We start from the raw sequence: 16,498 nt of genomic DNA, 5'->3' as shown, positions 1-16,498 counted from the left end.
TATACTGATTCTGATCCTTCAGTTTTCTATCATTTTCAGTATTTCAACTTCACTGCTGTATGAATGAAAAACACAGATAACTGATTGTATTTCAACTTCACTGCTGTATGAATGAAAAACACAGATAACTGATTGTATGGTTTACACCCAAATACAACATTTAAAATGTTTTAAGACTTTCTTGCTCATCCTTAAGGCATTTCATGGGGTTTTCACAAACCCTTGTTCTAATTTATCTATATATCCTGATTTTGTATTACCAGTCTTCGATCCATATTAGACAGTAGCTTCTCAAATAGTGTAAAGCATGGATACGTTTTTAAAAAACATAGACAGAAATACCCTATTCTGTTCTGCTAATTCACAGGTGTGGAATCTTTTTCGTCTGGTGGGCCAGATCTTTTTCTCATCTCACATTGTGGGTCAGCTTTGCAAAGTGTATGGGGTCACCCTAACTGAGCAGAATTCAACCTCCTCTGTGAGTTGATGAGCAGGGGTTAAATCTTGTAGTGTGTTTGCCAGTTCTCTGTATTCCAATTAAATCTTGCATTGATGCAATCTCAGAAAGTGGAGAAGAAAAACACCAATAACAAAACAGAACAAGGCAATCCAGGAAAATACACGTGTTCACCTGGTGGTAGCCTGGGAATCCACCACTTCATAACTGAATAAAAATCATCCTTCAATGCTAAACATCCTGACATGCCCCTGCTAACCCTCTAGATCAGTTGCTGGGGGCGGGAGGGGAGGCACAGAAAAGAAAATCCTGTTGCATAGGCAGAAAGTCATTATGCTAACAGGATTACTTTGTTGAATACAAATGTGAGTATAACTTACAGTGCTGTTAAGCAGTGCAAAAGAGCCAGGAATTGGGGGAGTTCTTTAATACCACATGAAGTCATTTGTCATGCTTCGGATTGGGAGTGAAAGGGATGCATTGCAAAGGAAAACTGTTCAGTAGGGTAGCCAGGTCATATAGTGGCAATCTTGTGACAACAAAGTCATAAGGTCTTAATAGTTCAAATGTTAATTAACATCAACAGTTGGAACATACTGATAACATTTAACCCATGATCAAGGTGTGGATGGTTTTGAAGAGGTGTTATTGGGAAGGACCATGCAATCCTATGGGCTGTTTCTCAGACCTTTACCAAAATGTCTACCATTAAAGACATAATAACCCAAACCCAAACCTCATCTAGTTCAACATCTTGTGGTCAGCCAGATGCCTATGGCAAATCCACAAGCAGGATATGAGCATCACAACATTCTCACAGCAGCTGTTAGTTAGAGAATTCCCACCTCTTGATGCTGGAGATACTTGATATGCAGCTAGCATGGATAGTAGCTCTTGATAGCCTTATTATCCAAGAATTTGTTTAATCTGCTTTTTAAAGCCAACCAAATCAGTGGCTGCCACTCTATATTATTGTGGCAAATTCCATATCAATGATGTGCTACATAATGCACAATCCAACTAAGTTCTACTCAGAATAGACCCATTGAATTTGACAACCCTAAGTTACTTACGTTTCTTAATTTCATTGAGCCTACTTTGAGGAGAACTGTTGTTGGATGCAGTCCAAAATCTGTACCACCTGTGCACAGTATAAATGTTAGCCTTACAGGTATGCAACTTTATTCCTCTGTTCTCTGGGCTAAATTGTTTCATCTTACATTATATCCAATTAACATTGTTTGGATCTATTAACCATCCAGGGGTCCTTTACCTTTTACATGAAAATCATGTGTCCTCCAACAAAGTGGAAACAAAGCTGAACTTGATTTTTCTTGCCTCCAGTGTGTTCAGAACTGTATACCGTGTCTTAAAATTAGTAGAAATAAGTATATTTTTATCACAGCTAGCAAGCTTTCATAACTCCTCTGTAATATTTGATTTGGGGTGATTTTTAAAATGGTGATACAAAATGGCTGTATTTATTATATATTTTCAACTTAGCAATTTTGTTTAACTCAACGTTCACAGTTAGAACTTGCTAGGACACCTGTTCAATGGCCTTGGTTTCCTTCTTTGTCCTAGTTGCAAATACGACACTACAGCTCATCCTGTTTTTAAGCTCCTTAAAAGACAGACTAGTTACGATACAGAATTCCATGTTGCTTTCTTCTGTTATTATTAATCAAAATTAGCCTCTGCAGACTGCCACTTGAGTGTGGAAAAGGTGGAGAAAGAGTTAAATAGTCTCTCTAGCCTTGGCAGTCTGAGCAGAGAAATGCAAGAGGATTGGGTGGTTTTTTGGGGGGGGGCATTTTTTAAAAATTGGAACTTTGCAGAGGAAATCTACGGTACATAGAACAACATGCAATGTCTCACTCTAACCCTACCGTTCATTGCCTATAGAAAAAGTCCCTTGCTGTGATAAAATATAAAGTTATCACCCTTGAGGTTCTGTTTAAATCTGGTACAAATAACACACTTGTACACATGAATTTACTGGCTGCTTTTACCACTTCAAAATATTGTTTAAAATAGGAAGTCCCCAACACAGAAGTTTCAAGCTGTAGTATAAAACTTCATTATATAAAACAAAATTTCATTTTGTTCTATAAAATTCTATAGAATTGATAGAAATAAGACACTTATCTGAGCTCTTTACATTTTCCATGGTCAGAATTTTACTTATCAACCTGTTGGTGTCACATTGAACACACATCCATAGGTGGATCCTGATTACATCAGTAGCTGTGTATCACTGTGAAGGGTAAAACAAGGCCAACCCTGTAGCTCTAGTTCAGAGTTCACCTGTTCATAGTGAGCACTTAAAATATTTCTTGGAAATTAATTAGTAGATGCTTAGATGCTATTATTCTTTCATGCTTCATCAGTTTACAGATGTTGCCTTTCTGTCTCTTGACTCTTTCGTGAGTTTAGAACAGTGGTTCCAGACATTTTTTTCTGTGAACCACTTGGAAACTTGCTGAGGGTCTTGGTGGGCCACAATGGGTTTTTCTAGCAGCTGCAACAGTTGTAATGCATTGTGTCAGATGCTGTATGGTTTTAAATTGTCTTTTAATTGCTTGTTTGTTTATTTTTTATTTTGTTGTAATACAGTTTGAATTCATGGAATTAAATTATACAATGTACAAGTAATGAAAGAAGCAATAAAACACAATTATAATGAATGCAAATATTTAATGCATTGGATGCATATGAAACAGAAATGGGTGGAATTTATTGAGGAATTTGTGTGTAGGTGGGATTGGTTGCAAAAGGCAAGTCATCTGTGAAACGGGTGGGAAAGGACTGAAAAGACTTCTACTCAAAGCACTCTAGATGTAATCTCTGTTATCTTCAAAAATCCTATTAAACTTGTTGTTATTTTCCCCTGCCACTTTTCTCTTCTAAACATAGTTGCAACTTGGCTCTCTTTCTCCCTCCGCCTCATCCTGTAGCAGTTCCCATGCCCCACTGAGATCAGTGGTAGATATCATAGCGCTACAGCCTTAGAAGCTTGATCTCATGCACTTTTATTCAACCTTACTCTTCTGTGGCAATTTTAATCTGAGGCCCTTCTTCGTGTGCCACTTCCACATGAGGTCTGGAGGGGGGCAACATGAAAACGGGATTTTTAAAAAGTGGCTCCCCATTTGTGGAATCCTCTCCCCAGCGAAGTTCATCTGGCACCATCATTATATCTTTTTAGGCACCAGACAAAAACATTCCTCTTCAACCAGGTCTTTTGCTGACTGCCACATCCTTGGTGCACAGGCACATACTCCAAAAGAGGGAGTGGGTGGGAAGGGCTACCGGAACTGATGTCAGTTGCTACTGCAACTAGAGTTGGAGGACTGGGTAAAATATGTTGCTACCTTTCCTCTTTCATCCAGTAATCTTCCACACTTCCAAAATGAAATTGATTTGCAGTATATTCCTGCGTATAAGACTACTTTTTAACCCATGAAAATCTTCTCAAAAGTCAGGGGTTGTCTTATACGCCAGGTCGTATTTCTTATACAGTGAGTATATCCCAAACTCTGTATTTTAACTGGAAAAGTTGGGGGTCATCTTATACGCCCAGTCGTCTTATACACCGGAATATACGGTAGAAGGAAGGGTGACTGTGAGAGAAGGGGAATGTGGGTTGTTCCACTAGCCATGGAAGAGTTGGGTTGCAAAACATGTTCGGCCTCCAACAGCATGCAGTGCAAAGCCTTAGAATGACCGAGGAGCTGTCGCTTCCACAGTTCTTCTCAGTCACAAATAGGACCAACAGCATGAAGCTCACGGACTATAGTTTGGCAACCACCTTTTAGAACTTTTGAGTCATTTGGTTACTATAGCAACAGAAATGGTGCAATTATGGTGCAGTTTACATAAAAGCAATAAAAGTGCAACCATAACCGTCCATAAAATTTTCTGGACTAGCTAAAGTCAAGTTGAAGCAAAACTATATATCATATAAAACACGCATGTACAGAACAGAGAAATAACAAATTAAGAGTCAAGATTCACCCCATGAATTACCTAAGGGAAGGCATTTCGGAGGGTATTTCAAAGGCCTACTTCTTAAAAGACTTCTCTGAAAATCTTAAAGATGGACTTGGTCTGTATTGGGGGAGGTGGTCTGGCCTAATTAAAACCAAATTTGAAATTAGTATCTTTAATTAAATTGGCAAGCTGTATAACGTAACTGGGTTTAAAGCAGGGTCAAAGCTGTAGAGAGTGGCTTCTGCAATTGTTTTGAGTTTAATTCAAAAGGGAACTTGTAACCTCAGCTTTATAGCCAGATGGGATTTTTGTAAAACTATTAACTTATAACTATTAGAAAATAAAACACGATGAAGAAATTTCTTTTCATTTTTTTGTTGACTAGATCACAAACCCACTTTATTTTGACATTTCATTCTTACCAATAAATTTAGAATTGTGCGTGTGTATTTGCAAGTCCCGTATATTGCTGAAATCTACCCACCCTCAAGGGAACCTCTTGGTAGAACAAAAATACCATGTGTGTTCCCTCTTACTGGCTTTTCAGAAGTTGGTAACTAAATGTTCAGTTTTTGCTGTGGCATATATTTACAATGATACATAATAGTGATACATCAGTGAGCTTCAATTTTGGTTATGCTTTGGAAGTTAGGAGACAATATATATAAAGATATCTCAGCTAAGAATATATGCTAACTAAAGCATAATAGAGAAGTTTTGTTAGTAATACGATGATGTGTCAGGTTGTTCAGTTTTGCCAATTATAGTATTAGGTTTCAATGGGGCTCGGGAAGTTAAAGCTGTGGGCCAGCAATTGTTCGCTTCCACATTTTTAAAGGATGAAAATTCTTTAGAAAGCTGTGTACTTTTAAGATTTATATCCACTTACTAATAGAAATCAAATCCTTCAAACCTGACTGTGTGCTCACTGTGCAACACTGTGCCCTTAAAACAGTTACTTTCTGCTCCCTCCCAGATGGACCTTTTTTCTTTCTGAGGATGTTCAAAACACTCAGATGACTTTGATTCTAGTTTCTAGGAGTACATGAAGTCCCGTTGGCAGGTGCTGTTCATTTTCCTTAGCATATGTGAAAAAGTTCTATTTTCCCATCTTGTGCAAACTAATTCTGGGAAGGCAGTGTTCCTTTCTCCCCAGTTGAAATACAGACACACACAATGGCTGAATATTCTTACATATTATCATCACAAAATTTTGCTGTTGCCAGCTCTATCTATAAACACAGCTATCTTGAGCATCCTTTGATGGAAAGGCAGAATACAGATCCAACAAATAAATATATAATGCATGTATGAGCTAAATTGTACATGGTGGTTCTATTACTGAGAATACCTCTAGTGAATGCGTGTTGAACTATTTGGGAATGTCATGGCTTGTACTTTTGTATTTCTCTTATGGTGTATTTAGAAGGGAAGGTTATTGGATGCTGTAGAACAGGCTTCCTCAACCTCTGACCTCCAGATGTTTTGAGACTACAATTTCCATCATCCCTGACCACTGCTCCTGCTAGCTAGGGATCATGGGAGTTGTAGGCCAAAAACATTGGGTGGGCTGAGGTTGATGAAGCCTACTGTAGAATCTCTTTCTATAAAATAGTCTGAAGCATTTGTCTGAACTACTTAGCTTTATTTGAATTTTAACATGTTGCCATTGACATCCTCTAAAAGCTGTTGGGTAGCTGCAATTACAACTACGGTATGTAATACCTGTGCAGCTGCTCCCTGTTTTAACTATATTAAGCTGTAAAGGAGCATGTATTATTCAGTTGATTTACAGATGAATGACTTGAAAAGATGTCTGTTCTTTGGTATGGTACAGAAATTAAGTTTTACATTTTTTGTCAGTTCTTGAATAGCAATGGTAAAATGTTTGATCACTTTAATGCCTTTTTGCTGATTTCAAGGCAATCAATCAATGTATCTGAGAGTAATTGGTTGTGTTTAGATGACCATATATATCTTGACTTAAATCACTGTGCTCTGGTTTTGGTTGTTCAATATTTGCAGCTATCATTTGCATTGTATATGCATGGAATGTTTCTTGTGGGAAGGGATATATATTTGTTTGTTATATGTAGCTTTAGAAACTGGAAGATAAAGAAGTTAAACAAAAATATTTCTAGTTCCAAAGCTGGTAACCATTGCTGTTTCATGAAATATTGGACATTGTTTGACTGTAGTTGGTTGAACCAGCCCAAATGGTTAATCTTCAAGTCATTTGTTTGGAATGAGTGGGAACTTGCTGGAGAATTATTGGATAAGTCGACATACAAAGTTGTGTATGTTGCAACAAAAAAGATGTTCATAGATACTGCTTGCATTTAAATGGATTTCTCCACCATGCATGTTATTGCTCAGCATAAGTTCACAAAAATTGAAAATACTCTGCACACTGTTTGGTACTAAATTGTAATACATCAATTGCCTAAGCGCTGTGGGTTAAACCACTGAGCCTAGGGCTTGCCGATCGGAAGGTCGGCGGTTCGAATCCCTGCAATGGGGTGAGCTCCTGTTGTTTGGTCCCTGCTCCTGCCAACCTAGCAGTTCGAAAGCACGTCAAAGTGCAAGTAGATAAATACTGTAGGTACCACTCCAGCGGTAAGGTAAACGGGGTTTCTTTAAGCTGCTCTGGTTCTCCAGAAGCAGCTTAGCCATGCTGGCCACATGACCCGGAAGCTGTACGCCGGCTACCTCGGCCAGTAAAGCGAGATGAGCACCACAACCCCAGAGTCGCCGCGACTGGACCTAACGGTCAGGGGTCCTTTTACTTTTACCTTTCTACTAAAGCTTTCTTGTCTACCTACTGCAAGAGTGTTTGGTAACATGGATTATAGGATAGTTCACAACATTATAGCTCCTAAACAGAGTCCCCTAACATCCAGGACGTGAGGGCAGGGAAAATAGAAATGTATAACATTTGCAATGGCTTATATACTGTCAGAATATAATAGAGTATGTACAGTATTTAAAAACTTTTCACAAATACTGATTTCTATAGAGAAGGTGCATTGTTAATATTTTCATACAACATATTGAGTACAGGCTGGATCTGACAGCTAGAATAGAAACATATCCAATCAAATATAAAATCAAAGTTGCAGTTAACTTAAATCAAGTAATTACTCCTCATTTATGCACATAAAGTATCATGCAAGGGAAGTGTGTCCTATTTAAATGTGTTTAAAATACTTCCAAGAATCCTAATAAAAATTTCAAAGTAAATTGAGTTTTTTTAAATATAGAATTACATTAAAGAGCACTTTGATTCCCCAGTTGTATTTAAGTCTACCACTTTTGACTTTTGGAAACTCCCCTCCCCTCCAAAAAAGTTTTAATAGTAACATGATATCAGGGCTGTATGCAACTAAATTGGTGTGTTAATAGTAGAAGCCTATTCCACAAGGATTCCTAATAGCAAAGCAGGAATTTCCCCCTTATGTGCCATCAACAAATCTTCTTTGGAGGGTTGGAGGAATTGCCAGAATAGATTTAGGAAATGGAGAGGAGGAGATAACTGCAGCAAAACGGAAATCCTTGTGCTGAAGGAACCTTGACTGTAGAGCTATGTAGAATAGTAATTCAGATAAACATGCTAAATCATATCTGCATCAATTCAGAAAAAAATGGAAAAACCCACATTGTGATGCCTTGTTGGATTTGAAAGTCTAGTAGGTCAGTTATATTGTTCCAGAACAGGGGGATTTTTGGGTTGTTTGTGGGTAAAGGAGTTGCAGAGGTTCTGAGAGGCAATGACAACACTGGTGCTGGATGAGAGAGCTTACCAGTATTTGACCCTTATATACGTCAATATTTATAAATTTACATCTTTTTAGATGCAGAAATGGAAATATTTTTGTAGCTTGCTTATCTAGCATTTGAATGTTTTTCAGGCAGTATTGACAACATTGTTATCACTAAGTTTAGTTTTCAGTAATGTGACTAGTTGAGAGGAGATTACTGCACATTTTCCAAATACTTCTGTTTTATTAACCTTGCTGCTTTGAGCAGAGGCTACACTGGGTTTTCTTCCTCCAGGGTAATCTTGATTCTGACTAATATGGGAAAATGTTTTAGCAGTCTAAGCACCATAATAGACGTGGTATATACAATAAATATATAGAATAAAATTCACTTAGTTGGATTGGAATGATTGCTCTTGGTAGAGGGATATAGGCACAGATGTACAGATGACCAGGGAACAAGGTTGTGGGTGTCAAAAATACTTCATTTTGGATTCTTCAGGCTTAATATACTTTTTGAAGCTCTAGTCTGTAATTTTTAAAACTAGAAACAAGTATGATTAAAATATTAAAGCTCAGTATTTGCAATTAAAAGAATGGCAGTATAGTGTACCATATAGACATACAGAATGTAGGCAGCCAGCTAACTACTCTTGTAGCCTAATATGGATTTCAGAATTACTATGTGCTGCCATTTTTCTTCTTTGTTTTTGTTTATCACAATCTTAAAATCATCTAAAGCATTGCCCATTGGGACAAAAGCAGTAGCTAAAAGTAGTGCTTATAAAGGCAGCAAAAAACCTGAGGTGCTGGTGCACCATATTGGTGAGTACTGTCACAGAAAGTCCTGCTTACAGACAAACATCTTGTGCCTCCTTAGATTTTCCAGAAGCCTTGATCTGAGTACCAGCATCTTTGGGAGGTAGTCATTGGATTGAATGCTTGGGTCTAAGAGTTCAATTTTGCCTTCACATAATTAAATTACCAGAATGTAACTGTCCTTGCCCAGTAATACACACACACACACACACACACACACACACACACACACACACACACACACGGGCCTTCCTGGTTTGTTTTCTGAAATGGGAGAAGATTGGTTTCAATCTGAAAGCCTTCCAAAATACTAGAGAAGTCTAAAGGTTACGCAGTGGAATAATGATTTCTTTATCGAGCACTTCAGGTTCATTTTGCCTTTGGAAATACTTGTGGTACAATGAAAGATGTACACAAGTTTATTAATTTTAATATTGATAATATCACATACCTCATGTCACCTTACTGTCTGCACAAAATATATTTGTTCAATGAAACTGCCATGCTTCAGTAATAATTGTATAAGTGGCACCAAGTGAAGGAGAGGTTATATAATTCATTCTATTAAATTGGCCAATGTTTACCAAATTTATTATTAAATTTCTATACTGCTCAGTAGTGGAATCATCAATAGAAATTGATTCATGTTTGGAAGTAATGAATAGGCTCTCATTTTTCTTTTCTTTTTTGTTGAAGTTGGCTGAAAACACTAATTGTGTTGAGACTGCCCTGTGGCAGTGTTAAATGTTAATAAAACATTGTTTAAATACTTGTTGAGTAAGCAGTTATATTTAGTAATGCTAGAAAACTAAGAAGAAAGCAAAACTAAGATACTATCTGACGGCTGCAATGTGGTGCTTCACAGATTTGTAAGGACTTTTGAGCTAATTAGATTTAAGCAAAGGCTTTCCTAAGATAATCACTTTGGGAGCCTTCACTGGAGCTGGGCTGCTGATAATGTGTAGCTGAAGGTCAAACCTTCTACATAGTATTCTCCAAAGATTAAACTGTGGGTTATGAAATGAACTATTAGAATAGTTCGATTCCTGAATGTTTCAAAAAATATTTTGCAGCTCAGACACCGGTGGTGGTGTTGGGTGTTAAAAGCTTTTACTTTTCACCTACTTGTGATGGCACATTAGTTCTAAAGTCAGCAAAATAGCATGTTGTAGTGGTACAATTCATTTTGGGAGCACAAAGTTTGATACCTTTATGTAAGCTTGCAGCATGTTGTCATCAGAATTGGCGATATTGACAAGATGTGAAGCCAGGGTCTATGGATAGCATCTGGATTCTGTTTAGCTATGAAATATATCTTGATTGAAATGATACTGCTAGTCATTGCTTTTAAGGGGATCTCTTTTATCCCTATGTGGGAAGAGAGACATGATTTTAGAAGGGTAGTGTTAAACTTTAAATATAATATTGTTAACATGCAGAATGCATGAGCTAGTAAGGCACAGAGGCAACTTACAGTAATTATTGTAAGTCCTCATTCCTCACACACAGATGCACACTTCATCTCCCACCTTTGGGGGTTCCAGACTGCTACATCACTAAACATGTGCTACAAAGTCAACCTTGAACATCCTGGGAATGAACACCCATTCATACTTTATTACAATCACCTGGGTTGAACATGGATTCCTTAGAGTCCATCAGCAGAATTGTGTACACATTTCAAGAGATAATTTGTTGGCTCCACAACTAAAGTAAATTGTCTTCAAAATAATAATTTCACAGCTCCTCCTGGTGTTTCTTCCATACTACCAGCTGTACAGTAAATGCCAGCACTGTGATATTTGAGCAGAAATTCCTGTCACATACGCAAATATCTGTCTGTTCTGCATTAGTGTATCACTAAGCAAACCTACTAAAAAGTAAACCTTTTTGTTTTTTCTTTGACTTATGCTATGCTACAGTGTCAAAAAGAAAATAAATTACTGTGAGTGAAGCAGTCTGGGGTGCTTTCCAAGAGGTGGATTACTCTCAGTTGGGAACTATGTAAGGCAGCTTAAGTGACATGGTGTGGGCACTACCAACTCTGTGCCACCACTTTTGTCTCTCAAATCCTTCCAGATGAGATGCAATAATTATAATCCTTTTAAAAGGAGTAGTAAATTCTCCTTATACCATGTCAAAGGAAATGACAATGGGGCATAATACCTAAATGTGCTGCGGAGAAGATCTATCTTTCATAGCTGTGTTGCTCACACTTCTTTTTACGCTGCCTTATTACACAGAGGTTGTATTTTTAGCTACCATAGCTAATGGTCATTGCTAGACCTCCATGAATACGTCTTACCGTTTTTAAAATACCAATAATAACATTTTTTAAAAAACTCTTATGTTCTGTAAGTATTGTTTTCCTGTCCTGAACCTACTGTCAGTTAATTTTATTTACTACCACTTGTACCCTACCACTTCTGTAACCTTATAAGCCTTTTCCATGTACCCCCCCCCTTTTAGGTGTCTCTTCTTCAAACTAAACCATAGCATCCACTTCAACCATTGTTCAGTGTAAAGGTACTGTAATTCATTGATAAATTTATATGTTCCTTTTTATGGTTCATAGAACAAGAATTGTACACAGTATTCTTAATGTGGCTGGACAGCGCTCATCTAATGGCATTATGATATTATCTGGCATTTTAATTGCTTTCCTAATCATTCCCCAAACTGGATTTACTTCTTTCTCCGCTGCAGCACATCAAGTTGATGTTTTCAGTGAACCTTTCAAAATCTTTTCCTGGGTAGTTGTAAAAAAAAACAGCTTTCTTGATGCATATGTAGAGCTATTTTTTTCTTGTTTTGCATACTTTTCTCCTTTTGTTCATACACTCTGCATCATTTTGGAATTTTATCTTGAAAAATTGTTAGCACTGATATAACTGGAGGCATCTATCAGGCTGTCCCAATGTTGTTTTCGATCCCCAGAATCTTTTGTGAGCACTGCCAATAAAGGGGTATTGATGACTGGTTATATAACTTGATAGCCATTGCTGGGTGAGCAAAGTTGCTTTCAATGTATTCATGAGCCAATCTGACACATTTGGCTGCCCTTGTATGACTTGTTGTGATTTCTAGTGGCCAATAGGAATGGAGTTATTGATCCCCACATTTTAAGGGCTTGAGATATCAAATAGTTAAATCTGAATACAAAGGGCATTCTGTTAAAAAGTGTGCCAAGTCCTCTACTTTGGGGCATCCATCTGGGCAATTTCTTGCCACACCATACTGAGTCCCATAGTTCCTTTCACCATTGTCAGCTGTAAGGATTAATCAGGAGCCATCTTAACTCATGTGAACAAATAATGGGGGCACTTTCCCAGGAAGAGTGACAAAATCTTTATATATTGTATTGGAGCACCCAACAGTTAGTTCTATAGTGGTCTGAAAATTGACATCAGTCAAGTCATATGGAGAACTGAGCACAATTGTAGCCCATCATAATCAAGTGGGCTAATGAAAAGCCCAAATAGTAAAAGTGCATACATCTTAGCTTCCCAGGAATCCTTCCTCAGATACCAATAAAACTAGAAGTGAAGCCAAAAAACTGTCTTAAGCCAACAGGTGATGGCCACTTTCTGGGTAAGCATTGCCACTGAACGAAAAGCCACCTCTAATCAGGCAATTTCCTTAGAATTGTCTAGGTCCTTAGAATAGATCTAGATACCCCCAATATTTTGGATAAGAACTTATGTTGCACTGCTTGCAATACTGCAATGTATGAGTGGGCCTACATGAGTGTTCCAGACAGCATCTGGGGAAGTAGTGTTCTTACAAAGCTCAGCTGGTCCACAATTGCATATATAAAACCAGCTAAGCACATATAAATCAACTTAAAAACAACAGCAGCAGCATTTACATATATAAAATCAATTTCAAATCCAATAGAGATACCAGCTGGTATTAAAATCTCCACTTAGAAGGTTTGTTGAAAAGGAAAGTATTCAGCAGGTGATAAAAAGACAATAGAGATGACACTTGGCTGAATTATATTTGGAAGGAGTCACAAAGGGTAGATGTTGCCACTCTGAGGACCTGATTCCAGCATCATGCAATGGACTTCTTCATAAGGTGGTACCGGTATCTGTTGATTCCTGCAAGAGATTGATGTTGTGAGTGGTGTCTCTTCTTAGTATATGGCAAGTTGAAAATGTTAAATCATTTGAATCCTTTTGCATTTCTGCTGGGAAGAAGGTTTCTGGAGTTAATTTTAAGACTGATTATATCAGATATGTTGTTCAGAGGTAAAATAGCTTGAAGACTGCCTTGCTTTGGTTAACCTGGCCTGTAATTTAGTTATTTACATAGCATAGTGGCTTATGGTAGCTAGGGCATGTCCATAAAGCAGAGGTCAGCAAGGTTTATCTTGCCTGGGCTGGATCCCGTGGAAATCCCTCCGTGGGCTGGATTGCATGAGCACGTGCCCCCGTGATTTTTGGCGTCTGCGCAGATGCGATTTCCAGCACTGCGGAAGCGAGTCCCCACGCCATGCTGCGCCAGTAGCTCAGTTTGGCTTCCAGCCCATGGGCCTTAGGTTGGTGACCCCTGTCATAAAGGAAGCTCAGTCCTGACTTCAGCTTATAGCCAGAAGCTCAGGATATGGTTACAACTGAGTAAGTTGAGTGAGTGTGCTTTGGATCTGCAAAATATCTGTAAAAGTATCTCCTTGTTGTCCCCATTGATTACCTTTAATTAATATTTTCAATTTAATGTACAGTGGTACCTCTGGATACGTACTTGATCCATTCCGGGGTGCCGTTCTCACCCCGAAAAGTACGTAACCGGAGCGGTGCTTCTGCGTATGCGTGAAGCGCTGATAGAGCACTTCTGCACATGTGCGAAGCATGCAGAATGCCTCTGTGCATGCACGTGTGGCGGAACCCGGAAGTAAACACTTCCGGGTTTATTAAGCCGAAAATACACAACCCGCAGCAATCCTAACCAGAGGTATGACTGTAAAGTTATTCAAGTTGATACCAAGAAAATTAAACTGCACGTTGGTGAATGGTGATACTAAAAGATTTAAAGGGTGTATTAATTTGAGTCTTAAAGCTTCCGTTATTCAATTATCTTACTACTTAGAAACTTGAGCATTTCACTTCACTACCTTAGTGCTGTATTTGTTAACTCATTGAATTTATATAACACCATTGGTATGCTTGGTACATTCTGATGATCGAGAGGACAGATCGAGAGGCATTTACAGTTTAAAATATTGGCACAGTGGAAACAGGAAGAGAGGCAGAGCAAGCAACAAAGCAGTATGTAAGAGGAGAACCAGCAAGGGCAGCATAGCAGAGACCTAAGGCTTAAAGAGAATAAAGAGAGCGTGTGTGACCAACTGATCAAATGCAAGAGAGATAAAGAAAAATAAGGACTGAAGATTTTGCTTTAAAGAGCAAAAGAACAGTTTCAGTGGCATGCAAAGAGTCAAAACCAGATTGAGGGGGTCAAGACTAGATTTGGAAGGGAAGTAAAAAAGTTCAGAGTAAACAGGCAAGCACATTCTAGGAGTTATGGAGGCAAAGGAAAAAGGGAACTGGGGTGATGTGGAGAGGGAAGATGGACTAAGGAGTGTTTTTATGAGGGAGAATGAATGCAGGAGGGAAAGAGCCAGAGGGCAAAGAGGTTGATTATGTGGACAAGAGGAATGATAATGGTAAGGGAGATAGCAACCAGGAAATGGGAGGACAGAGGATGATTTAGGTGACTATAGTCAAAATAGTGGGTAGAGGAAGAGGGGCAACTGGTAGGGGGCAGGAAGGTGGACTGGAAAGCTAGTTTGGTATTGAAGCCTCGAGGAGGCAAAGTTTTGGTAAGAGAACAAGGAGTGGATAGGTAAATGATGGGGTAGGCCCTTGGCAGAACATCAGAGGTAGAGAAGAGGCACTGAGTATCAGAGGTGTCATAGTGCTGCTTAGCCAGATGCATTGGTAAAGGTAAAGGTCCAGTCCATTAGGTCCAGTCGTGACCGACTCTGGGATTGTGGCGCTCATCTCGCATTATAGGCCGAGGGAGCCGGTGTACAGCTTCCAGGTCATGTGGCCAGCATGACAAAGCCGATTCTGGCGAACCAGAGCAGTGCACGGAAATGCCGTTTACCTTCCCATTTACCTACCTATCTATATCTACTTGCACTTTGATGTGCTTTCAAACTGCTAGGTTGGCAGGAGCAGTTGCAGGGATTCGAACCACCAACCTTCTAGGCTCTGTGGTTTAACACAGAGTGCCACCTGCATCCCCAGCCAGATGCATAGCAGACAATAATAGGCTGTGATGCTTCTGTGAGCAATGTTGAATCTTATTGCTATGATCTTCTTTCTTTTGCAGATTGTATTCCCCTTTCATTTGGATTGGAATGAAGGAACCAACAATGGGATTGCACTCAAGATAACACTCCTGGAAAGGGTATCTAATGGCTCTCATCTTTTTGGGTGGTTTATATCTGCACTTTTGATGGTTTTCATATCTGAAGGATTTTCCTTTTGGAAATATTTCAAATAAAAAATTGTTTTTCCTTGGAAATAACTTCTTCCTTGAACACTATACATCATGGGAGACATGGCTAACAACTCGGTAGCATACAGTGGTGTAAAATACACTATAAAAGATTCCAATCATGGAGACTTTGGCATTACACTTGAAGAGCTTCGTGATCTTATGGAATTGCGTTCTGCAGATGCTTTGCATAAAATACAAGATTGCTATGGAGATGCACATGGAATCTGTACAAGATTGAAAACTTCTCCAAATGAAGGTAAGAATCTCAATTCAAAAAGTTACAAAATGTGTGTTCATTTATATGGAAAATTTATATTGAAAAATATTTAGGTCTGTATAGATGCATTCATTGTTTGCCTAAGATGTTTCACTGGTCAGTGGCTGAAATTCCTGGCCTGGATCTACTATATATATATATTTTCAATTGTCTGTACATTTATACAATTGGACACCGCTTAAGAGTTAGTAACAAAATTTGGGACAATAGTTATTGAGGTAGAAGAACATAATACATTTGATGTAAAATTTGACATTTTCATTTTTGGTTAGTCTTATTTGATTGTACCAGGTTTTTAATAAGATGTTGATTAAAGCCTACTGTTCTCCTACACATTAGTTCTTGTAAACTATGTGTAGTATGTGAAGTTACTAATGTTAGACAACTTAAGGTGTTGTACATAAAAACTTTGTAGAAATACATATTACATACTTCCTTGAATATTTAAGGTTAACCTAGCACAAATGCCTTGCAGCTTGCAGCTGTACTTAAAATCCATTCAGAAGTTACATCTTCTGTTATAAGGGGTTGGTTGTTAGAACGATGCCTAGGGGTGTTGATAGGAGCCTCAAATTGAATCCTTTAAATCTTGTGTTTCTGCATGTTGGTAAAGGTAACAAAGTAAAATGAGCTGTTAAAGCAGCCTTCCCCAGCCAGGCTGGGACTAAAACTCCCATTAGTTAT

General features: G+C 38.4%; 1 protein-coding gene across 7 annotated transcripts in view; it reads left to right on the top strand.

Moving 5' to 3' along the window:
* ATP2B1 (ATPase plasma membrane Ca2+ transporting 1) overlaps positions 1-16,498 on the top strand; it is a 71,671-nt gene that overhangs the window by 14,033 nt on the left and 41,140 nt on the right. For all 7 annotated transcript variants that reach the window (XM_035126621.2, XM_035126619.2, XM_035126618.2 and 4 more), the window contains one exon: positions 15,367-15,793. In XM_035126621.2, coding sequence (XP_034982512.1) covers positions 15,589-15,793 — 205 coding nt within the window. In that variant the 5' untranslated portion in view covers positions 15,367-15,588. The remainder of the gene's footprint in view (positions 1-15,366; positions 15,794-16,498) is intronic.

The sequence above is a fragment of the Zootoca vivipara genome, chromosome 10 (assembly GCF_963506605.1).
Source record: "Zootoca vivipara chromosome 10, rZooViv1.1, whole genome shotgun sequence".
NCBI classification, from domain to species: Eukaryota; Metazoa; Chordata; class Lepidosauria; order Squamata; family Lacertidae; genus Zootoca; species Zootoca vivipara.
Note: the sequence above shows the minus strand (reverse complement) of the source record. Positions and strands in the feature narration are given on the sequence as shown.